Source organism: Paroedura picta, chromosome 18 (genome assembly GCF_049243985.1).
Source record: "Paroedura picta isolate Pp20150507F chromosome 18, Ppicta_v3.0, whole genome shotgun sequence".
Classification (NCBI taxonomy): domain Eukaryota; kingdom Metazoa; phylum Chordata; class Lepidosauria; order Squamata; family Gekkonidae; genus Paroedura; species Paroedura picta.
The window spans coordinates 12,675,274-12,700,419 of record NC_135386.1 but is presented as its reverse complement, the minus strand read 5'-3'; the positions used below and the strand labels follow the sequence as shown (position 1 = coordinate 12,700,419).

Genomic DNA, 25,146 nt, shown 5'->3' with positions numbered 1-25,146 from the left:
CACAGCTGAAATGCAGACTGAGAGAGGGATGTGGGATGGGGTGGGGAGTGGCTGGTAGAAGGCACAGCCAGAAGTAGGGAGGGTAGAGGGCATGACAGGGACTGGTGGAGGACTGCCAGAGGTGAAGGAGGGGCCAATGGGGACATGTTATGCGAAAGAGCAGCAGTGCCTACACAGAAGGTGCTGTGAGAAACTGAGGCAATCAAGAAAAAAACAGAGGGGAGGGGAGTATAGGTCTGATAGAGGGCCCTGAGAGAGTCCAGAAACCAGAGAGCAAAGTGGCAGGGAAGGAAAAAGAGGCAATGAAAGGTGGAAAAGGCATGCACGTGAGGGGGCTGGATCAGGCAGGAGGACAGGCAGAAGGCCGTGTCAGGCCAGAATGGCTGCAAATCATTTCAGGGGTTCCTTTCACTTCCCTTTCTTTGAAAGGGGGGAGGGAAGCCAAGAGAAGGGCTGAAATGGCTGCTGACTATTTAAACCTCACAGCAGATGGGCAGGACTGTCCAGCTACTCAATTTCAATGGCCAGCAGCCATTTCAGCAGTCAATTTTCCTTCCCCGATCTTGGAAAGGAAACAGACAGCTGTTCAGTATAGCTGAATAGGCCCAATTAAAAGTCAAGGGGGGGGAGATTTTTATTTGGGTCAAGCTACATCAAAAGGCTAAAGAGGTCAGATAATCAGCTTAGAAAATATGGGAAAATATCAATTTTTTTTTGTTTTTATTTTGTTTTTCTGGTTGGGTGAACCAAATGTGCACACCTAATCTGCCTTTTTCACTGAGACTCAAGGCAGATGACATAATATAAATCAGGTTTCATAATATAAATCAGGTTTCAGATCGGTCGCCGGGTTGGTCTGAAGCAGCAGAGGCGCCGGACTCAAACTTCGTAACAAAATAAATCGGTGCAATCACTAGGATGAGGAGAAGCCGAATATACAATGCAATACGACTCGGATTGCGGAAGCCTCAAGCCAGGCCTAAATATTAAACGTGACATGTTAGACGAGGCAAGAAAGTAGGAATCCAGGACACAGCACGATAAAGCATACTGCAAAAGATAATACATTTTACCAGCAGAGTAGAGACAGTTCTGTCCTCTCTGCTGATACCTTTTGTTGTGTCATCATGTTGTAATGCAGCCCCATTTCTTTTTGAAATCCCCCTCCAGAACAATTCTGTTTTACAGAGCTAGCAAAAAGCAAGAATTGTGGGAGCTTCCCTGGCCCCTTCAGGTGCAGGGATGCACAGGGAATGCACAGGGGTGGGTGATGGTCCTGCCTTTTTGCAGGGTGGTATTAGAACTTGGGACTCTCTGTGTGTAAAGCCTTCCAGATTCTCCCAGCCCCAGTCCCAAACTAATGAGCAGACGGAGCTATGGTCTATCAGGGTCAGTCTTGTCTAGTCTGTTCTTCGGCATCTCTGCAACGTGCATTTGTGCCTGGGTGGGGCAGCCCTCCCTCTTGGCTTCAGTGCCTTCCCTTTCTCCTGCTGGCACATTTCCCCCGCTCCCATAGTTAACCCTGGTGTATCCATTACCTCTGTGTTTGAGAGCTGGAACCAGGGCTGTTTCCCATACGTGAAGATCTCCCAGAGGATCACCCCGAAACTCCAGACATCACTCTCGGTTGTGAATTTCCGGTACATAATGCTCTCAGGAGGCATCCAGCGAATGGGGAGCATGGTGTGTCCTCCGACCTGCAGGAAAAGCAGAAGACACCATTTCAGTTTGGTCTGGAACAAGACTGGTCATGGCTCAAAGGACTAGAAAAGAGACAAGTTGGGTTTAGATCAGTGAGTGCCAAACCGGCGTAGTGGTGAAGGCATTGGACTAGAACTAGGAAATCCCAGGTCCAACTTCCCCGGTGTCACAGACCTCCCTGGGTGGGTGGCCTTGCTGCTCCTTCTCTCTCTCTGTGACCTTGCAGATTTCTTGTAAGGACAAAATGGAGGAAAGGGGAACTTGAGCTCCTTGGAGGCAGATCACGATGAAACAACATACCTGATATCTAATAGTAATATAAGGCCATGCAAACCATGGTCTATCTGAGCAGTAAATCAGGTAAATCCAGCACAGAAGTTCAAGATGAGAAAATGCAAAGAGCCACACAATGAATGCTTTTTCATACAAAACAGCTCTGCAGCTCAACCCACCCTTCTTCCTTATCTGCTAGTTTTCCAGAGACAGTGAGCATTCGAGGAGGTATAGGAATGTTTGGTCAAATGATCTCCCTGCCTCATAACAGCCACCCTGTGGGACTGGTTAAGCAGAGAGAAAATGAACGGTCCATGGTCTGGTCACCGAGTAAGCACTCACGGCAGAGGGGGGAATCTCACCTGAGTCTCCCGGATGCTCCTCTCCTAGTGTGGCTATGCAGGCATCATATATATGTTGATGCAACAGGACTGCATTGAGATTTCATGAGCTAAATGCTACACTTTTAATTAAAAAATCATACACATATTTTGACTTGTTGTTCTGCTTTGTTTTTAAACTATCAGGTGGCTTCCCTCCACTTAAAGCTGGAGCTGACACGGAAGAACAACTCCCAGCTGCAGTCCTTGGAAGAGGAAGCAGAAGCATCACCGGGTAGATTAAAGATGGGTTGTGAGACAGAACATCCGAAGCAACGGCATTTCTGCAGCTCTTGAAGCAGCTGCACGGAGGGTGTATTCCTTGGAGGGATGGCAAGATGGGGAGGACAATTATGCCACCAGTTTTCTCCCGTTTGGAGGTAAGTTCTTCGAGCCAGGTGGGAGCATAAGAACAACAGAGAGACTGGGTATAAGACAGTATGAGCTAGGCAAAGATCTTTTCTGAATTCACGGCAGCAAACTCCAGCCTGAGAAATTTCTGGAGCTTTGAGAATGGTCTATGGGGAAGGTGGAGCATAGAGGGGGAGGCGGTGCTCAGTGGGGACATGAATCTGCCCACCAACACTGCCGCTTCCTCCATGAGAGCAGATCTCTGCAGTCTGGAGAGAAGCTATAATGTTGGGGAAGCTCCCTGCCCCATCTGAAGGCTGGTGATCCTAGCAAAGGCCCACATCACACAAAAGACTCTCCTGGGAGTTATATGCATGATCATCTTGAATTTGCTTTTCTGGAGCGTTTTATGAAGGCACATGTAAATTTGGTCATCTAGTACAGGGGTAGTCAACCTGTGGTCCTCCAGATGTTCATGGACTACAATTCCCATGAGCCCCTGCCAGCGTTTTGGAATGGGAATTGTAGTCCATGAACATCTGGAGGACCACAGGTTGACTACCCCTGAACTAGTATCCCTGAACTAGTATCCCTGAACTAGTACCCCTGAACTGGAGCGCCACGGACTGAATAAAGCAGTAAGGGCACTGTGGGAGGAGTTAGGGCGGGCCCTGTCCGGGATAAAAACTCGGAGGGGCCAATCAGGAGCCGCGAAACGGCTCCTGATTGGCCCCTCTGAGTGTCCATCCCGCCCCAAGCAGCCAATGGGGAGCCGCGCAAAGCGCAGCTCTCCGTTGCCTGCTTCACCTGGACAGACAGCCACGGGTGAGTGGTGGGCCGCGCCGCCTTCTCCCGGTCGGCGGAGTGGCCTCGCTGCATCTCTGCCGGCCGGGAGAAGGCTCGAGAGAGCCTCGAGAGAGCCTCGGGGGGGGGGCGGGCGGGCCTGGCTGCCTTCTCCCGGCCGGCGGAGCGGCCTTGGGCATGTCAGGCCTCCGCCCGAGGGAGCCCCCGGCAGACACTTCTGCCGGGGCTGGCTCAGGTGCTTCTTCGCTGCTGCCCTGGCCCGGCCCTGGCAGAAGCCCCTCCCGCCCACCTCCGACGTTCTCCCGGCTTCTGCCGGGCTGGCCGACTTCAGCGAGGACTGCAGCCGCTTGCCAGCAGCTCGCCGCCGCCGAAAGACCAGGACTCCAGCAAGGACTTCAGGTACTCCCCCCCCCATACCCACTCTCACTCCTGGGGGCTACTAGCACCCATTGCATTTCGGACTGCAATGGGCTATATTTCTCGTACACACATAAACACACAAAAAGATGCAAATGGATGGAAAGTTGAGGCCGACTTCACATAATCTAGTGAGAGGAAGAATTTGAAAAACGTCTCTTCGAACTAGAATGTAAAAAAGAAACATGTTTCCCAAAAAGGGAAAGGAAAGGAAGGAACTAATCTGCCAAAATTACCAAATCCTAATGAATGTAGATAAAGTAAAACAGAGAACGTGTAACTCTTGATAGCTTCTGGCTGCACTTTTCTGCATATTCTTTTAGAAATAGCATAGGCTGAGCTTAATTGCTGATTAATTTATAGCTTCATGGATTGTTTGCTAAACTGCCTTGAATTTCAGAAAGGCAGCATAGCCATATTTAGAAAAATCCGCGAGGTATGCTAACAATACTCTCACTATATTTGTACCAGAAATTGGGATCCCACAAAAAGCTAAGCCAGCAACAAACACATCTCTTTTTGCCACTTCACCTTCGTTATAATCCTCATCAGCCAGAAACATGGACACCATAGTTTATGCAGAATAGTCTATAGGCATGTGGATTTGCTTGCTAAGAACAGTGAAAAGCTATGGGGAAATTATAAGTTGTCACAAGAATTTATCTTCAAAATGTTCAGAAAGGAAAACTATGGATTTCTTTTTGTAAGAAGGTATAATTCATTCAACCACCCTATCAAAGTTGTATTTTTTAAAGAAATGATAAATTGATCAAAGAAAAAGTTTGCAAAATGTTCTAAATCCCCTCTTGGTTTCAGTCCAAGGGAGAATTCCTTTGAAACTGCTATTTAGCTGGAAATATGTGATGGGGGGGGGGGGGGCGTGTCTTTCTCAAGCAATATGAAGGATTTTGTCAACATGTGATAAGCACTTAGTATATGTGGAGCAGAGCCTTTGCATACACGCATAAAGGCTCAAAGATTTGGGCAGAAGATGCCTAAATTAACGCTCAAAATGGGACCAGTGATGACTGCCAAAAATAACTGATATGCTGTACCTTTTGAATTACATGCAACACAAAACATCTGAGGAACAGAATACTAATACTAATAATATCATCTCCTGAAATTACCTTTGGAGACGGTGATAAATTTTAGAATACTCTCTGCAATCCCAGACCTGGCGCCTGCCGACCCATTGCTTTCCTTCCAACTTAGCCCTTCTCAGCCTTTTGCTGCTTCCCTGGACCAAGAGGCAGCTCATTTGTATCTACAAGGGACACCCATGCAGAAGAACTCTCCATCTCCATTGTGGGAACAAGCCTCTTAACCAGTGGTTCTCAATCTTCCTAATGCTGCAACCCTTTAATGCAGTTCCTCATGTTGTGCTGAACCCCAACCATAACATCAGGCAAGTGTTCTTTCACAGAAATTAAACCAAAACTGACCCATAGCATGAGGCTCCATTGTTCATGATTGTATATACTTTTTTTCCCCTTGGGTTTCTCAGTTCAGTTCTGCCTCTTGTCCCACCATGGCCGATCTTGCTCTTTTCTGCTGCTCCAGACAGACGAACGCTCTATCTCGATCTTCCCCACAAGGCTGTTGTATGGATGGTGCTCCCCTGGCAAAGCTGCTTGCCCTGCTGCGAAAGGGTCATTTGACCCCGACGGGGTCCCGACCCCCAGGTTGAAAACCACTGCTCTAAACATTGTTTGAATTGTCCTCAGCACCAAGTGGCAGTCAATTTTTGATTCGCCCTGAGACTCAAACCTTCCAAAGTAGCCACAGCTACTGAATGCTGAAATCTCTGAATGCTGGAATGGACAAGCTTGATCTGAGTACGTTTAATCTACTGCAACTCAGACCAGAGGTTGGATCCAAAGGCCTTTCTAGATGCCTCCAATCTTGGGTCTTATGTTTGGCACAAGGAATGATGGAAATGAGATGTTCTTACATTTGCATGAGACAATCTACAAGCCTAAGATAAGTTCTAGGACAGGTTTCCCCAACACGGTGACCTTGGGAGTCATGGCCCCTGCCAATACATACTTGTCACCTGCTAAGTGCCCTCAGAAGGTGGGCAGCGCCAGGCAGGGCTCAGCTGAGATTCTGACTAGCTGTTTGATTTGTTTGGGCAACACCTACAGCCACAGCATGAAGATCAGCATGATTACTCAGTAGGTAAGATGCCCCTAACTTTGCCTTCTCTCCCTCCCTTTTCCATCAGGGCAGAAGGAAAGCAATCCTCAAAAAGGACTTTTCTTTCCCTTCCCCACAGGACCGTTTCTGCACTGGGAACTTAGCTGCCATGGGATCCCATGTGGGAATACAAATTTGTGGTGGATGAGGTGCACTGGGCCAAATGCTCCCCCATGTGGGAGCAGGAAGAGGCGGGGCAACCTGCCCCAAATTCAAACTCCAGCCTGTATCCCAGCGCAAAGCCTCCAGTGTGGAAATCGTAAGGGGTCTCTTTCTTTTCTTGAATTTTTTTTTGGGGGGAAATAGAGATAGCAGAGGAGGAGAATAAATCCAAGAGGCAAATCTCTGCTGAGAGAAGTTAAGGCTTCTGGAGCGCAGTCACTTTAAGACAAGCCTTGCAACTGGGAACCAGGAAGTCTTTGAACTGATGCCCTAGCCAATCAGGGAAGACTGCTTTGCTACAGCATTGGAGGCACGAGGCAGCAAGTTAACCTGCAAAAAGCAAAGATCTGCACATTTACTCATGGCAGTTTTTGAAATATCGAGGCTTATATCCACTCCAGGATATTGCGGGGGAAAGGTAGGATCACCACGTATCAATCATGCATGTTGCAGAGGGAAAATTTAAAGCGCCCACAATCAAAATGCAAATCGAATTCAGTGTAGATGGCAGGTATTCAGTGTAGACAGCAGGTATTTAGTCAATCTGGGAGTGGGTAAAAAGCCCCATGCAGACTACACTCAGGAGAGGCAAACCTAGGGTGATGTGAGGGTGGTGAGAACGAGAACGGATTTCTTAAGGCGACCTTCATTACAAAGTCAAGATGCAAACAGGGGATGTCCTCCAACTTGTGGCTCTGCTAAACCAGCTTTAGTAGAAATAGGGAAAAGGAAAGGAAAACTAGGCAGGCGAGCAGAGCCAGCCGGGTGGTAAACATGTTGTGGCGAAAGGTCTGAGGAGCATCGGATGCCTCTCGCCTGACTGCAATGCATGTTAAGTGCCAAGGATTCTTTAAAATGAGTACAAATTTCCAATGAGTACAAATTTCCATCCCTGTAGGAGGCACCTGGAGCCACCCAGAGAAGCCCGGGTGGCCCGCAGTGCAGGAAGAAAATAGCAGTGTTGAGCAAGCCGAGATATGGAAACAATCTTTGTTTTCTCTTCTTCCGCGAGGCAATTTACATTCCACGTCCTTAGCTCTGGGGAGCATCGTTATGTGCTTCTGCACATGGAAGCTGAGTGTTTGCGCCAGTCAATCAACCAACCCGGAGTTGGCGGAGGAGCTGAAAGTTCTTTGCGGCAACAGGGGAGCGAAGAAGAAGTTGACAGCAGAGACCAGAATGCACAATGACTTGGAAATTACCATTGCTGTTCAGTGAGTCGGGCAGAACCGGAAAATTCAGCAATGGTGCACAATGATCGGGGCAGGGAAGGGGGGCAAGTGAGTGTGGAAGGGTCATTCCGGCAAAGCTCTGATGGTGCCCGACAAATTGCTCTGACAGAAGAACCAGCAATGTCATGCAAGCTTTTCCCTTGTTCCCTGCTGAATTTCTGCCTATAGTCCTGCCTTCTGCTCTGTGCCACTAGCAGCGGTGATGCTGCAGAGCAATGGCAACAAAATAAGTCCTCTGCTTCCATGGTTGGAACCTCCCCTCCAAGAATCCTGGATGCCAATGCCAGGAGTTAAGACCAGGGGAAGGTCTGGGCCTCTACGTGCTCTCATTGGCCTGCCGGATTTGGCCACGGGGTGAGTCAGGATGCTGGACTAGGTGGGTCACTGCTCGGATCCAGCAGGGTTCTCACAAAGTATTACAAGTAATGAGGAACAGCCTTTGTACAATTTATAATCAGTCTTATTCTGGGCTAACTTCTTAGTATGGGGTCAACTTGCCAATCACGCACCCATGATGGGCCACCTTCCACCCCCTGCCTGTTTCATGGGGGGATGGATGGGGTGAGATCACTTCTTTGCACTGGTCGCTGACTGTAATAAAGGTATCCGTCCGATATCTCTTCCAGGCAAGCACTTGGAAGGGATGTCACGGCATCTGCAGCACTCTAGGGATATTTCCAAATCTCTATGGTTTCCCCCAGTGATGTCATGGCATCCATGCCATGACTCACTCCATAGGCTCTACTCCAAGATGTTCCTGGGGGTTGGTAGTGGAGAGCTGGCGAACCTAGTTCAGTGCCCTGGTTTAAATGATGGCAGGCATGGACTTAATTTCCTGAACAAATTCAGTCGGCGGGGGACTAGGGACTGGCTCAACTGCCCTGAATCCTGGCAAAGGCAGCACCTATTTCTGGAAGGAAGCAAATGAAGGGGAAGGCAAATGTGGTGATGCTAGAAAGATAACCTTTACTTGAGGAAGACAGAAGGAGAGAAAGTAGAAGTCTCCACTGGTCCTCCACACATACACTCTTTTTCTTGGATTTAAAATTAATAACCCCCCCCCCCCACACACACACACACATACACACACACACAAACCTTCTGTCCACAATCTGCTCACACCATCTTGAACTTTACTTCCATTTAAATCAGAGTCCAGGAGCACCTTTAAGACCAACCAAGATTTATTCAGGGCATGAGCTTTCGAGTACAAACACTCTTCCTCAGACTATGAACTTGTGCTTGCACTCGAAAGCTCACTCCCCGAATAAATCTTGGTTGGTCTTAAAGGTGCTCCTGGACTCTGATTCTATTGTGCTACTTCAGACAACACGGCTGGTCTGGCAGAATTAATTTGAAAGAGGGGAACTCCCAACCCCCCCCCTTGCCTCCTCTCCATCTCTGCTCTGCTTGGTCTGCTTTTATCCCAAGGTGTTCAGCATTCCTAATGAGCCATTAAGAAGCTGCCAATTACATATGCAAATGAAGAGCTGCAGACAGGCAGGAGGGCAGGAGGGTTGTCTGTTACCTAGAAAGAGCGTCAGAGAAATCACCTCAGCTTAGCAAGGTGCCTCACAAGACGTCTATAACTGAGAGCTCCCCTTGCCCCCAAACACACTGTTGTGAAATGCCAGGAATAACGCGAAGGCTGATTAATACAGTCTTAATGATATTTACCCAAATGTAGAAATTCCCAGACCACAGATCCAAAGCTTTTCCTACCTTCCCTGGACTCTGGTATCAGAACTGGTGGAGGTAAACAGACAAAAAACTACTTAGTGTCATGTTTGCTTCAGTATCGCGTGGATGTTGGAGCAGCAGCTGCCTCTATAATGTCACCCAGGGTAGTATTTGAAGTAATACTTGGAGGTTAGAATCGTAGAACAATAGAGTTGGAAGGGACCTCCTGGGTCATCTAGACCAACCTCCTGCACTATGCAGGAGACTCACATCCCTATCGCTCATCCACTGGAACCTGTCACCCTCTTGAACCTTCACAGAATCAGCCTTTCTGTCAGATGGCTATCCAACCTCTGCTTCAAAATCTCCAAAGATGGAGAACCCACCACCTCCCGAGGAAGCCTGTTCCACTGAGAAACCGCTCTGACTGTCAGGAACTTCTTCCGGTTGTTTAGACGGAATTTCTTTTGAATTCATTTCATTCCATTGGTTCTAGTCTGTCCCTCCTCAGGAGAAACCCCACCAAACAGCTGCAGCTTGAAAGCCCCCTATTTTAATTCCTCCACACGGCCTCGATTTTTGTGCGCCGGTGCCTGCGCACGTACGCACACCCGTGCGTCCAAGCACATGCATAGGCTGCCGCTGCCAGGGTTGCAGCGGTAAGATGGTTGAGAACCTCCAATCTAGTCCAACCCCCTGCACAATACAAGAGCTCCAACTACCTGCCTGCCCATGGTGATCCCAATTTCATGCCCAAGTTATCCCCCTCCACCAAAAATCTCCAGAATCCAGCCTGGCCTAGAAGAAATTCACCTACCATCCCACAGTGGCGATCAGCAATTCCCTGGGTATAAAAGGAAGGGCCACAAGAGACAAACACCGGCATATCCCTTCCTGCCCACCCACTCACTGATTTTGTCTTGATCCCCCCACCTCCTCCTTGTCAGTGTGAGTTGTTACTGCAATGATGCATCAGGGTTTAGTTTCTTCCCTAAGGTTTTCAGAATGTATATTTTGTATAGTTCAATGCAGCTTGTCTCTGGCCAACGTACACCTTGCGTGATGCATGTGCATGAACAAGAAGGTGCTGTGCAACTCAAGCACAGCCAGCTGCCACACTGACTACAACTGCTGAAATAAATATACTTACTTCACCTTGAAGCTGCTCTAGAATGCCAGACTTTTGGTCTCTTGAGGTCACTGTTTACTTTGACTTGCAGCTCTTCGGAGTTTCAGGTGGAGGCCCTTCACTACCTGATCCTTTAATTGGAGACATGGGGACTGACCTTGCGACCTCTACTGTATTGGCTTCTGAAATCATCAGTGCTGAATAAGTGAGTAGTGCATAACAGCAGGCAGTGTAAAGCCCCTTTGTACTGCTGCTGAGGGTAACCTGGGTGAGGATACTGCACACCGTCAGGTCACAACCAATTTGTGGCAATCCCAGGATCAAGGCACGGGAGGCGCAGAGAGAGGTGCCATGGCCTACCTATGTGTCACAACCCAGGACTTCTGTAGGGCCTCCCATCCCAGAGTCATATTTGCCCTCCTGTTTTGAACAGGAGAGTTGAGCTAAAGGTTTACTGAGAACCATCCCCTTCCCCTGACATTTTTCTGAACCTTCCCTTGCTTCCTTTGCCAGATTTTATGGCCCAGAGAGGCCCTCTGTCCCCCGATGTGAGAACTTGCTCTTATCTACCCGTGTCCTTGGTCTGCCTGGTAGGTGCTGGAAATTTACTGCCGGGAACAAGAGGTAGGGCAGACCAGATTGCTCCAGTTATTTGGGCCTTTTTAGATCAATCGTCTTTCCTATGTGAACCCCCCTTCTCGCCTAAACTGCCACCTATATATACCACTACGGGGGGCTACCTATGCTTGTCTCTGTCAATATCTCCTGTGCTTGCCATGCTCTGTCCTGTTTCACCTCATGGATCTCTTCAATAAAGACTGACCTCTTAGCATCACATGTGTCTGGAGGAGCTGTGTACAAGGGGGTCTTGGCTGGTCAGTCTTTGGCTGGTCAGCCCACGGTTTGTGACACACAGGATTACTCGGGGCCAACCCTGCTCAGCTTCCAGGCTTTGATGAGATTTGGGTAGGCTGGGCTGTTCAGGGCTATTACAGACTTTTCCCTATTGTGAAAAGTTGGTGTCTATTTGCCCTAGCTTCTTCAGGCCTTGCCAGTTCAACCCGAAATACTTCACTGGAGAAACAATGAGGGTGGAGAAGATAAATGCCGACAGATGTCTGAGCCACTGAGACCATTAGTACTAGCAAGAAGCCATCTGGGTTTGCCCTCTTACCTCCTCTTTCCTTCCCCTTCCTGTACACAACCGGCACTACAAACCCCCCCCCCCCAAGGAAGCATTTTGATCAAGCAGCCCACCGGGCAGGGAGCATTTGAAAGCTTTCGCTGTAAGATTTCCTTGGCCTTGGCCAGTTAACTTTCTCCCCGATGTCTTTTGTGGGCACTGTCTCTCCATTAGAGGTTAGCCACAAACGGAGGCTGGAAGGAGACAGGGAGAAAATGGAGACACTAATTTTCCGCTCCACCCAGTGGAATGAAGAGCACCAAGGCAGTTATGAGAAGCCTTTCAAGCTGGACAACATCCTTGTACAGTCTGAGATGGACTCTGGGTCATGACCCCTCCTGGAGCCTCATCAGCTTCCATCTACTGATTGCAGTGAATTGACTTTAGTTTGTAAAAGCCAACCATCATTCCCTCGATTTCCGTGCCCCAGGAACAATTACCTTGAACATTTGAGCAAAGACTTTGGAAGGTTTCATCCTTTTAACCATCATGGTCTTATTTATTTAGCTTCTGCGTTCCAGTGAAATTGGGCTCCTCCATCCCCCTCCCCCCTTCCCTTCTTATTCTATTGCATTTTCATCATTACAACCCAGTCTGACTCCATGTTGCAGACATTACACTTTATTGGATTATTTTCTGCTTTCCTTCTCAGAGAAAGACGGGCTAGAAAGGAGCAAATAAATGATATCTGTTTCTCATCGGCCTCTGAAACTTAAGGCGGATTATTTGGTGTAACACAATGTAATTACTGTAGCCTCTTTTCCCCTTATGTTTGTATGAGATTGAGAGTCTGAGAGAGGCTGTATAGAAATCACTCAACCCACCCACCCACTCACCCACCCACTCAACCCACTCAACCCACTCAACCAACCAACCAACCAACCAACCAACCAACCAACCAACCAACCAACCAACCAACCAACCAACCAAATGATTACCAATTAGCAATGTGATTGCTAACCAACCAACCAACCAAATGATTACCAATTAGCAATGTGATGGAGTATGGTTATAGAAATTGGCAAAAAAACATAATTGATTCAACGTGGCATGTTTAACAATCTCAAAATGGGAGCAGAATCCTGCATGCAGCAGCAACACAATGCACAGAGATCCACAATCTCCTTCTTGTAAAAATCCCCTTGCTGAACAGTTCTCTTATAGCACAGCCCAACTGGTGGGAGGGAGGGGGGGAGTTGAGCTGCCATTCTTGCCATGCCGGCAATATTGGCAATGTTATTATTGTTTTATGGGGTTTTAATGGGGAATTGCGATATTGTTACCCGCCACGAGCCGCAAGGGAGTGGCAGGCTATAAATCTAATAATAATAATAATAATAATAATAATAAAGTGCCATCAAACTGCAGTTGACATGAAGGCATTTTTGTAGGGCTTTCAAGGCAAGGACCTCTCAGTCCATCTATGATCCAAAGATGTGGCCAACCTTCTACTAGCCTGGACCATCCAGGCCAGGGACCTCTTGCCTTTCTAAAAAAACCCTCCAGAGCAATTCTGCTTCACATTGCTTATGTGAAGTCAGAAGAATAGGAGTCTTCACGACCTCCTCACTCAAGGCCACAAGAGATTTGGCATAGGAAGGATCAAAGGGACACTTCCCTCCACGATACCACATTCCTACACACTGGTACAACATAAGGGGTGCACCTATAACTTCCAACTATCACCTCCCTTAGATCGAGACTTTGGCTCTTTAAGGGACCTCTTGCCTTTCTTAGGAGCGTTGCTGTGTTCAAGACCCATAACCGAAAAGGGAGATTCTCATCCAGCCCTGCTTAATTCATGCAAAGGTAACCATCTTGAAAAATACACCAGCAGGAATCTGGAGGGGCAGAGCTGAGTGGGATGATGGGTGACGTCTGGACTGCTGCTGGGGAGCACCCAGCACTGGTTTCATTTCCTAATCAGAAATGTTTTCCCTAAAGTCCTCCTTTAAGAATCTGTTATGCCTTTTCTTCTGCTATCTTCTCCCCAGCCCCAAATACGCAAATGACTTCAGAACTGCTGAAGTCTCAGCATCAGAAATGAATACATTTCTTTTAAAGATTAGCTTTGACCTGTTAAGAATAAATATTTATTTTACTTAAATATGTATACATCCTAGCGTTTCCTTGTGACACCAGGAGGCTTGCAAATCGCCGAAGATCCACAGAAGAAAATAAAACCTCAAATAACTCTTAAAAAATATCTGCAATTTAAGCCACATTAGAAAGCCCCTGCAGAGAGCCCCCTGATGATTTCTGGAGATGGTGGCCCCCCTCAACCTCTTTGCACTGGGTTCTATTCTAGGTCTTCTGGATTGGAGTTTGACACCCTAACCTCTGCACCACACTGGCTTTTGCTAGCAGAGAGAGCAAGCCTGGTATAGTGTTTAGGACATCAGATCAGGACAAACCTTGATGCAATAATTCCATTCCCTCTCACCCCCTTCTCTCCTCTGAGTCACACAGCATAGTAAATACGATTTTTCTCTATTTCATCCCCACAATGATCGTGCAAGGGGTGTTCCACGGCACAGTTAGATTTGAACTTGGATCCCTTCTGTCCCGTGCTCTGTCCAGTACACCACATGGGCCCAGCAATTTCCTCAGCTGTGGGTGAGGTCCCTGCCGTTCCCTCCCATTTAGATGATGACTATATTTTCATGCACATTAAGTTCACTCCTGTCGCTCCCTCCGGAGTACTTATAGCTTATAAAGCAATCGCTGCAATGATTTTCAGATTATAGTCCAATAAAACCCCATAATTTGTTACAAAGCATTCAGGCGGGAATTATACTGCTCTTCTGACATTTCGGAAATAACGGATCAGAGTCCATTTCTCAAGCCAGGAGGCTGTCATAGGACAGCCTCAGTCACTGGTCCAGAATGCAAACTTCTCTGGTCTGCAAGAAGGATGGGAAAGCTAACAGCGAAAATGCCAGGGCACCTCCCACAGGTAACTGAGCTGAGGGTGGCTATTGTTTTCTGTTTCCTCTCTCCAGCTTGGTGTAGTGGTTAGGCATGCCGACTTCTAATCTGGTGAGCTGGGTTTGATTCCCTGCTCCTCCCCCACATGCAGCCAGCTGGGTGACCTTGGGCTCGCCACAGCACTGATAAAGCTGCTCTGACCGAGCAAGAATACGAAGCCTCTCTCAGCTTTACCTCCCTCACAGGGTGCCTGTTGTGGGGAGAGGAAAGGGAAGGCGATTGGAAGCCGCTTTGAGCCTCCTTCGGGTAGGGAAAAGCGGCATATAAGAACCAATTCGTCTTCTTCTTCAGTGATATCAGGGCTCTCTCAGCCTCACCCACCTCACAGGGTGTCTGTTGTGGGGAGAGGAAAGGGGAGGTGATTGGAAACCACTTTGAGACTCCTTCAGTTAGAGAAAAGTAAGAACCAACTCTTCTTCTTCCAAGCTAAACCACGTCCGTGCTTCCTGCTGGTGGTGGCGGCGGAGAGGTCAGCATGAGCACTAACACACTACTGCCCCATTATTTACAGGACAAGAAAGTCAAGGGCACTCTTGAAACAGATTGTTGATGAGGACAGGACACTCAGATGACCTCACAAAGCCTGGCCAAACTCTGGCTTCTACACCCATAAAGTGTCCAATAAGAAGCAGATGCACTGCTGTTTATGCTTCTGTTTATGCTTTTGTCTTTTAAAGGTGTGAACATGCAAAGAATGTATACCGCATGTTCAGATTGCACCTGGAGTCATCATCATCATAGTCTTTATTACGGTGCTAGACCTGGAGTCCTGTGTGCAGTTAGAATCACTGAATCCTAGAGTCGGAAGAGGCCATCCAGGCCATCTAGTCCCACCCCCTGCTCAATGCTCAATGGAGGATCAGCCTCAAGGATCCAGGAGAAGGATCTGTCCAGCTGCTGCTTGAAGACAGCCAGTGAGGGGGAACTCCCCACCTCCTCATGCAGCCGATTCCACTGCTGAACCACTCTGATTGAGAATTTCCCCCCCTGATATCTAGCCTATACCGTTGTAGTTTAAACCCATTACTGTGGTTCCGCTCCTCTGCTGCCAACAGGAATCTTTCCCTGCCCTCCTCTAAGTGACAACCTTTCAGATACTTAAAGGCAGCCCTCCTGTCCCCTCTCAATCTCCCCTTCTCCTGGCTAAATATTCCCATGTCCCTCCGCCTTTCCTCATAGGGCTTGGTCTCCAGGCCCTGGATCATCCAGTTTGGTGCAGTGGTTATGAGTGCGGACTTCTAATCTGGCATGCCAGGTTCGATTCTGCGCTCCCCCATATGCAGCCAGCTGGGTGACCTTCGGCTCGCCACGGCACTGATAAAACTGCTCTGACCAAGCAGTGATATCAGGGCTCTCTCAGCTCCACCCACCTCACAGGGTGTCTGTTGTGGGGAGAGGAATGGGAAGGCGATTGTAAGCCGCTTTGAGCCTCCTTCAGGTGGGGAAAAGCGGCATATAAGAACCAACTCTTCTTCTTCATCATCATCCTCATCTCTCTCCTCTGTACCCTCCCCATTTTTTCCACATCCTTTTTGAAGTGAGGCCTCCAGAACTGCACCCAGGACTCCAGGTGAGGTCTGACCAATGCGGTATACAGCAGGACTATGACATTGTGTGAGTTTGATGTGAGGCATCTGTTGATACAGCCCAAGACTGCATCTGCCTTCTTTACCACTGCACTGGAGGCCTCCCTTCAAAAAGGATGGGGACAAAATGGAGAGGGTTCATTGGAGAGCGATGAGGATGATCCGGGGCCTGGGGACCAAACCCAAGGAGGAAAGGCTGAGGGACTTGGGACTGTTCAGCCTGGAGAAGAGGAGTTTGATAGGGGACAGTATTGCTCTCTATAAGGATTTTAAAAGTTTTCACTTGGAGGACAGGGATCAGTTCCTGTTGCTAGCAGAGGATGGGACCCACAGTAATGGCTTTAAACTACATGCAGAATGGTAATGGCTAGATATCTAGGGGGGGGGGAGATTCACAGTCAAGGCAGTTCAGCTGTGGAATGGGCTGCCTAAGGAGGTGGGAGCTCCCCTTCCTTGGAGGTCTTCAAGCAGCAGCTGGACAGATCCTTCTCCTGAATGCTTGAGGCTGATCCTTCATTGTGCAGGGGGTGGGACTACATGGCCTGGATGGCCCCATACCACTCTAGGATTCTATAATTCTAACTGTTCACTCAGGGAAGGAGCCCTTGGTCTTTGAGTGAACAGATGCAGTACCTAATGGGACTGGTAACTTAAGGGAAGAGCCTTATGCCTGGAGTGAATGGGGAAAGTATTTAAGGGGAGAGCACCTGTTCATTCTGATAAAGAGCTCCTGGCTTTGGAGTGAACATCTATGGAGAAAACAGATGTTTGCAGTGGGAAATAGCCCTTGGCTTTGGAGCAAATAGATGAAGCACCTAAGGGGAGAATGTCTTTCATGTGAACAGACAGGACCTAAGTGAAGAGCATTTGCTCCTTCTGGGGAAAATTCCTTGGCCTGGAGTGAACAAATTGAGTACTAAGGGGAGAACTTCCATTCATAAAATCATAGAGTTGGAAGGGTCCTCCTGGGTCATCTAGCTCAACCCCCTGCACAATGCAGGAACTCACAACTTATCACAGGAACCCCAATTTCATGCCCAGGTGAGTCCTCCAAGGGACCTGGGAATGTTCAGCCTGTAGAAGAGAAGGTTGAGAGGAGAGATGATTGTTCTCTGAAACATTTTCACTTGGAGGAGGGCAGGGAGTGGTTCTTGTTGGCAGCAGAGGACAGGATCTGCAGTAAGGAATTCACACTAAGTGTAGAACAGTATTGGATAGGTATCGTGGAGGGGGAAATTCACAGTCAGAATAATTCAGCAGTGGGATCGACTGCTGAAGGAGGGAGGGTGCTCCCCCTCACTGGTGGTCTTTAAGCAGCAGCTGGATGCTTTAGGGTGATCCTGCACTGAGCAGGGCATCGGACTGGGTGGGCTGGGTGGTCCCTTCCAGCTCTACGATTCTACATCTTCTATATCTATATCCCTATTGGGCCAAGTAGCCTTGGGAAGTCACTACATCAGCCTAACCTGAACTGAAGGGCGGTTGCAAGGATAAAACGTGGGACAGAGATGTAGAGTGCCCTGAATTTCAAGGCCAGATGGGATAAAGATCAAATAGGTCCTCAGCCAAGACCATGTAAGAGAAGAAAGTTAGAAGGTGTCACAAATAGAATTGTGTCCCTGGAGTTGGTAATTGTCGATGAGGGCCAGGTGGGAAGGCCATGGTAGGTTGGGATGGGAAGGCCATGGTAGGTGGGATGGGAAGGCCATGGAAAGTCAGATTACGCTTTTTGGTTGCCAGCTATAAATCCCTACTATATGCTTCAGATAGACATGGAGAACAAATATAAACAAAGAATCCCTTGGTTTCCAGTTTGTGGGATTCAGGCAGGAAATGAAGAAGAAGAAGAGTTGGTTCTTATATGCCGCTTTTCCCTACCCGAAGGAGGCTCAAAGCGGCTTACAGTCGCCTTCCCATTCCTCTCCCCACAACAGACACCCTGTGGGGTGGGTGAGGCTGAGAGAGCCCTGATATCACTGCCCAGTCAGAACAGTTTTATCAGCACCGTGGCGAGCCCAAGGTCACCCAGCTGGTTGCATGTGGGGGAGTGCAGAATCGAACCCGGCATGCCAGATTAGAAGTCCGCACTCCTAACCACTACACCAAACTTGCTCTGAGAGTGTGTGAATCACACCTACATTGTGTAACATGGATCCACCCAGAAGATTAAGCTGCAGCACACTAAATTCTCTTGCTTCTTCCCGCACAGCAACTTCACTTCTTTAATTGCTCTCATCCCTGTATGTTAACATTATTTAATCACTATATTATTAAATGCTACAAGATGTACTAGGGGGATTTTTTTTAATCAGCATATTTTATAGACTGGGGAAAATAAAAACTGTAAAAATAAAGAAAGAAATGAACCTTTGCCGTTTGAAAGGCAGCTATTTGCAAAACAAGACAGCTGAAATACTATAGCAACAACGAAGAGTGGGGAATGTAATTTTTAAAATTAAAAAAACTCCCGAACAAGAAGTCATTAAGGAGCAATGCTGAGGGCCCAACCTGCCAATATACTGAAACGAGTAGCCAAAGGACATGCTGGTGGGAGCTGGTGAAGCCTAAGGCCCTGATTGGCTAGGCTGCTCTGATGTCATAGAGGTCTCCAGGGTGCACAGAAAGCCTGGGTCTGCCATTTGCTAAGCTGGCAAACAATGGGCCCATGGAAGGCAAGGAACTGAGAAGGCAGCAAGGCAGGATTTTAGAAAAGGAGTGAGTAAGAAGTGGTTCAAAGCAGTGGAGATGCAGAAGAGAAACCCTGTGAAAGGGGAAGTAAGAGTGTGCAGACAGGAGAGCTATAATAGTAAGGAAATCTTTGGCTACAAGCCTCTAGTTGAGGGGTCGATGACATTGTCAGGCCCGTGGGCACTTTTAGAATTTTGAGATGGCATGAATTATGTGGCATTGATTCTGTGACTGGTTCCTTCTCCATGTAGCCATTGTTGTTGAGTTGGCTATCACAAAACTTTGGCCATCTCCAAGGAGGCCTCGAGCCAAGAGTTCTCCTTGGAAGGAGGCAGCTGTTCCCACAGAGCTTCAGAGATGATGCCCCTTTAGCTTTCCCGAATCCCCACCTACTCCTGGGAAGTGGAGGAGAGCCAGGATCGGCTCTTTGCTTTGGAAGACAAGGAAATGCATGTCACAAAGCACATGGGAGAGCACCATGCTGCCTGCAGGAATCATGCCAGGCCCCCCTGCTCTAGTCTTAGCAAGAAGGCAACGGGGGGATGCAAGCAGCACAGACAAATCAGAAGAACAGAGTCCCCTTTAGGTTAACTATGGCGCTGGATGAAATCCCGTTTGCCCTGCAGTTGAGTCTTCTTCAGCGTGCTGAGCAGGACTGTCCATCCAGCCCTCTGCACTCCATGCTCTCAGTCATCCAACAACCTCCCCCAGTATTTCCAGCGACCCCCCCCCCCGGAGTCAAAATCCACTCACTGTGGTAGCGGTCATTGCTGCTAGTCTCTGCTGTTGCCACGCCGCGCTGAAATAGCCCTTCGGATGCGGCACTTCCTGACAGTGAATGGGGGTGAAGACAAGGGAGGAAGGAGGAGAGGAAAACAACAGAGAAGGGAAGCGGGGAGGGAGGACCGGGCATATGTGAAGGAATGAAGCAGGGGACAAGAAGGGAAAGGGTGTGTCTTTAACAGCATCATATGGTTTTTTGCAGGCTGCAACACCCTAACAGCTTAACTCAGGGGTAGTCAAACTGCAGCCCTCCAGATGTCCATGGACTACAATTCCCATGAGCCCCTGCCAGCAAATGCTGGCAGGGGCTCATGGGAATTGTAGTCCATGGACATCTGGAGGGCCGCAGTTTGACTACCCATATTTCAGGCTCATAAACTGACCCTGGCCAGCTCACCTATGATGTGATGAAAGCGATTTCAGACGATTTTACAAATTGGAAGACTCATATTCCCCTCCCCTTCTTTTGGTCTTTCTAGGCCACTGGTGTGTCCAGATGACTTAGATTCTCAGGAACAACATCCAAGTGATTCCCCCCAACCCCCAGTCACAATGGGACAGGTGTAAACTGGAACAACTGGAAATTACTTTTATCTTGTGCCTCAAATTTGGCAGGGGAAAAAATGCCTAATGTGCAAAACAATGAAGTTCTCTATTTTGTATGCATGATTTGCAATGGATAAGAGAAGGTTTCCCCGATCCTATATTTACTGAGCCAAAATTTCTTTTGGCATTATACCCAATTCTACCTCAATTCCCAATTTAACAGGGAGATTTTCTAAAATTAATTCCAGAATTGGAATGAAGGAAGCTTGCTGCAGATTTCATTCCTTCAGTTTATCCCCTCCTTTCTGTGACATGCTTGCTGACATTGTTAAAACACCCCAAAGAAGTAGTCTTGCTGTGATCATATGCAAGCTTATCAAGAGTCTTCATGTGTATTTTTAATTGCCATGCACACGTGCTCCTAAGCACTGGAAAATACCACATGAAAGAATCTCGACACAAATTCATGTAATCCCATCGTATTGATTATTCCCTGCCGTGTTTTTATGAACGCTCACATGGGCATCAATATTTCAGAGGGCGGGGCGAAAAGACATAAAGGAACGGAGCACCGTGAATGGTAACAAATTCAAATTAATTAAAAGCAAACAAACCAAAGAATACAGAATTTCCACTACATTCCCTTCCATCCCGAAACAAGAACCACTTATTTGGGAATTCAAAATCCAGAGGGAAATTTGGCCAAGCATTTCAGAAGCACCCCAAGGCAAAATTAACATTTTGGTTGTCACCGTTCAGAGCCAGTCGCTTTGGGAAGGAATATGGGGGCATATTCGCGTGACTGGATGATCAAGTTTAGAAAACGTATCTTATCGCTCTTTTCAAAGCTTCTCCTGTGTTCAAAGTTATTCCGCGTCTGAAAATGAAAATCCCACAACCACTATCTGTGGACGACGCATAAACAAACAATCCCCTAGCAAGAAAAGCAATCAAAAATCAGAATGGGTGGGAGCAAATATAATAAAGAATAATGCTAATCTTATCTAATGTGCGGGGATGAAAGACTCATCTTCTCTCCTGCCCGGCCCCATACAAATAACTTCCAGAGGTGACAATCCAGTGTGGATTCACAACCCACTTTGAATAAATATGAAGATAGTGACTTGACTATCTAAATGCAATAATATAATATATTTTTTTGTACAGACAAGGAAAGAGTGGGGGGGGGGGAAGAGAAATGCATTTTCCCAGCTGCTAGCTTAAGGTATTGCCTGTCCCTGCTAATGACTGCAAAGAATTAAAGAGGGGATTCAAACCAATAGGTTTTCGGTGAATAATTGATGATTCTCAGCATCGCAAATCAGACAAGAGGCTGGCTTTCCTGCAGCCCGGTGTCAGCCCCACCAAGCCTCCAAGGCTGGACTGTCTCCATCACTAACCTATTTTTGCAAATGTTCCCTTCTTGGAATGGCAGGAAATTCTGTCTCAGCACAAAGGGGAAGAGAGAATCCACAGGAGTCTTCCAAGATTTGAGGACTCTTCTGTGAATTTCTAACACCGCATGTTTCAGCCTGCGCTGTGAGGGCATAGGGGCATGCAGAGAGCACAGTGAGTTTGGCAGCCTCAGATCGCATGAAGACGGGGATTCTTTCTCTTTCCTTCCCACATTCACACACACAATTACTGTCCCCTCCCACCAGGAGCTCAGGGTACCCACCATGGTTGGACAAGTGTGGATCAGTGGTAGAACATCTGCTTTGCATGCAGACAGACCCAGGTTCAATCCCCAGCAGCTTCCTTTAAAAAAGGACTAGGCAGCAGATGATGTGAAAGGCCTGAGACCTTGGAAAGCCACTGACAATCTGAGTGGACAACAAACAACCCCATTCAGTACAAGACAGGTTCAGGAGTTCATGTGAGGTCATGGTTCTCCTCGCTCACATTTTGTTTCTTGTGAGGTCTGTCAAGCTGGCACACAATGACTGGTCTGCCTTGAGTTCAAGGAGATCAGGTGGGACAGATATATTGTAAATAAATAAATAAGGTTGCCCCATAAGTTTCTTGATGAGCGGGGTTTGAATTCATCCAAGCCCAGCGATCAGAACTCTATTCCACAGTGTCAGAACCATTTATTTATACACTTTTGCCATGACCATGTTGGTAGTGTTGCTAGTAGTGCTTGCATAGCTGTGTAGGTGTGGAGGTGACTTCCCAGAGGGTTCAGGAAGTGGGCTGTGTGAGGCTAGTATCTTCTACCTCTGGCATTCCACCAGGAGGTCAAGACTGGAAATCTGCCAGGTGTTTGGACACAGGTTATCATGCAGGGGTGGTGTCTGGGGATTAGTTTCATTTTGCTGTGAGAAGAGAAGAGAGGGGTTGTTGTTTGGAGTTTTTGCACCCAAAGCTGGAATCAGGGAGATAAGGGGAATGTGCTGATGAAGGGGGTGCTTGTGTAGAGATGTTTCAGTCTTAGCAAAGGATTGGAGAAGTCCTATTCTGCTTGTTCTTAAACAAAGAGATTGTCTTCACCAAAGTCTTCTTATTGGGAATATCAACTGGAACCTCGCACACAGATTCGGACACATGCTAGCATCAGGGAGGCAGCCAGACATGGTCACCGGTGGTGAAAAGTGCCATCGAGTTGTAGACCAACCAGGATAGTCACCCTCTGTGCAAATTTAGCAACATCAGAGGTGTGTTTAGTATTTTCATCTGACACAATAATTTTAAATATCTCAGAATTGAGCCTAATATGTGGGAAGGATAAGTTCTCTTCTAATTTGATCATACAGTAGGCATTCAAGTAATACATGGTCGGATGTTTCGATACTCACATCCTGACAGATGCATAATCGATTGTAGATAGTTTTTCTTTTTTTAATAAGCCTTCCCTAAAAGCAGATATCACAGTGAAGTAGCATAAATATTCACTTATGTTCCAGAATAAAAGCAGATATTACAGTGAAGTAACATAAATATTCTCCTATGTTCAGGGATGATTAAATTAGATAAATAAGGAAATGGCCTCAAAATATGAGGTGGAGGCATTGGAAAAAGTGGACTGTTTATTTCATGAAGAAGAAGAATAAGGAGAAGGAGGAATTGGTTCTTATATGCCGCCATTCTCTCCCTGAAGGAGTCTCAAAGGGGCTGATATTACTGAAAAAGAAGAGTTGGTTCTTATATGCTGCTTTTCTTTACCAGGATTCTCAAAGTGGCTTACAGTCGCCTTCCCTTTCCTCTCCCCACAACAGACAGCCTGTGAGGGAGGTAAGGCTGAGAGAGCCCTGAGATTACTGAAGAAGAAGAAGAGTTGGTTCTTAGATGCCGCTTTTCTCTCCCTGAAGGAATCTCAAAGTGGCTTACAGTCACCTTCCCTTCCTCTCCCCACAACAGACACCCTGTGAGGGAGGTGAGACTAAGAGATCCCTGATATTACTGCTCGGTACCACTCCTAACCACTATAACAAACTGGCTCTCAAGGTCGTGTTGACGATGAATATCCAAAATTCTTTGTTTTATTATCTCCTTTGCATTTGCATGAATAAAGCCAAGAGACAATATTAGCTGTTTCGATAAGCCATGTGAAAAAAGGGGTGGCTATCCACAGTGCAACCAACAAGTCTGAAATCATTAGATGAGTCAAATCCTTTGAGGGGAAAAGCAGCTTTAACCAGTACACAGACAAACATATCCATATTCTGGTCTGGATTGTATGCAGTTCTGTTTCCACCCAGATTGCAGTGTTGGAAATGTTGGTTGATACCTGGAGTAAGGATCTTAAAAATGTAGACTGGCTTCACACATCCTATAGGATAAATAAATGAATAATTCAATCATGTTGCAGCTGACTTATGGTGACACATAGGGTTTTCAAGGCAAGAGGTGGTTAGCTGTTGTTCACCTCAGCATAGCAGCTCTGGACTTCCTTGGTAGACTCTCATCCAAGGACTAACCAGGACCAACCGCACTTAGTTTCTGAGATCTGAAAAGCTTGGGCTGTTCTGGCCCATCCAGGTCAGGACCACCTGATAATTAGTCCTTACAACCCAGGGGCATTATATTGCCTGTCCATCCCAAGATCCAATGGTGCACAGACCTGTTCCCTTTTGCTCCTCAAGTAACGGGCCCTGAAGATGGTGTCCAGACCCACCATGAAAACTTTCTAGGCTAGTTCCCTCTCTCAGGTCCTGGGGTTAATGGTTCAGTCTCCAATAGACACACAGAAAGAACACTCCAGCACATAAGAATAAGTGGAACCTCATTGATTCCTATTAATCAATATATGTCAGTCAGTTCCACCACTCAGTATGATAACTGCAGCAAGAAATACAGATGGGGCAATACAGATTTAGCTGGCTCTGGTATCATAAATTCCCAGTATGTTTTCTGCCATGAAAACGGGCCCATGCTTTGGGCTGATCCTGCGTTGAGCATGGGGTTTGACTAGATGGCCTGTATGGCCCCTTCCAACTCTATGATTCTGTGATTCTGTGAAGAAGAAGAAGAAGAAGGAGAAGAAGAAGAAGAAGCAGCAGCAGCAGCAGCAGGGAATCAAACCTGACTTGCTATATTAGAAGTCCACACCCCTAACCACTACACCAAGCTGGCTCTTGACCTATCTTGAGATCCTGTTGCTGCCTGTCTGAGTGGCCAACACTGACTTGGATAGATCATTAAAGAGACCATGATCATAGAATCATAGAGTTTGAAGGGGCCATACAGGCCATCTAGTCCAACCCCCTGCTCTATGTAGGATCAGCCCTAAGCATCCTAAAGCATCCAAGAAAAGTGTGTATCCAACCAATGTAATGATACATTAGAGAGGCCCAGGTCTTCTTCTTACCCCAGATACCAAGAGTAGGGAGCTCAATCACAACATACCCAGCATCATGTTTCTAACAATGGATAGTCAAAACTTCCCACCCCCATGCAGCATTGTCCACCTCCCACTGAAAGAGACCTGAGAAGCCCTCATGAAAATACGGATCAAGGACAATTTGTTTTCCAATAAGAGTATTTTCAGAGATCAGTGCAAACATTCTGACCACGTTCTAATCAGGAGAGATGAGAAGGAAAGAGG

The 25,146-nt window shown here is 47.3% G+C and overlaps 1 protein-coding gene across 4 annotated transcripts in view; it reads right to left on the bottom strand.

Annotated features, from left to right (window-relative positions):
• The window catches only part of NTRK3 (neurotrophic receptor tyrosine kinase 3), a 373,642-nt gene that overhangs the window by 7,094 nt on the left and 341,402 nt on the right, over positions 1-25,146 (bottom strand). For 3 of the 4 annotated variants that reach the window (XM_077317432.1, XM_077317435.1, XM_077317436.1), the window contains exons 16-17: positions 19,527-19,601; positions 1,539-1,697 (exon numbers count right to left, since the gene is read on the bottom strand). In XM_077317432.1, the coding sequence (XP_077173547.1) occupies positions 1,539-1,697; positions 19,527-19,601 (234 nt within the window). The remainder of the gene's footprint in view (positions 1-1,538; positions 1,698-19,526; positions 19,602-25,146) is intronic. The other variant, XM_077317434.1, reaches the window with a different exon arrangement.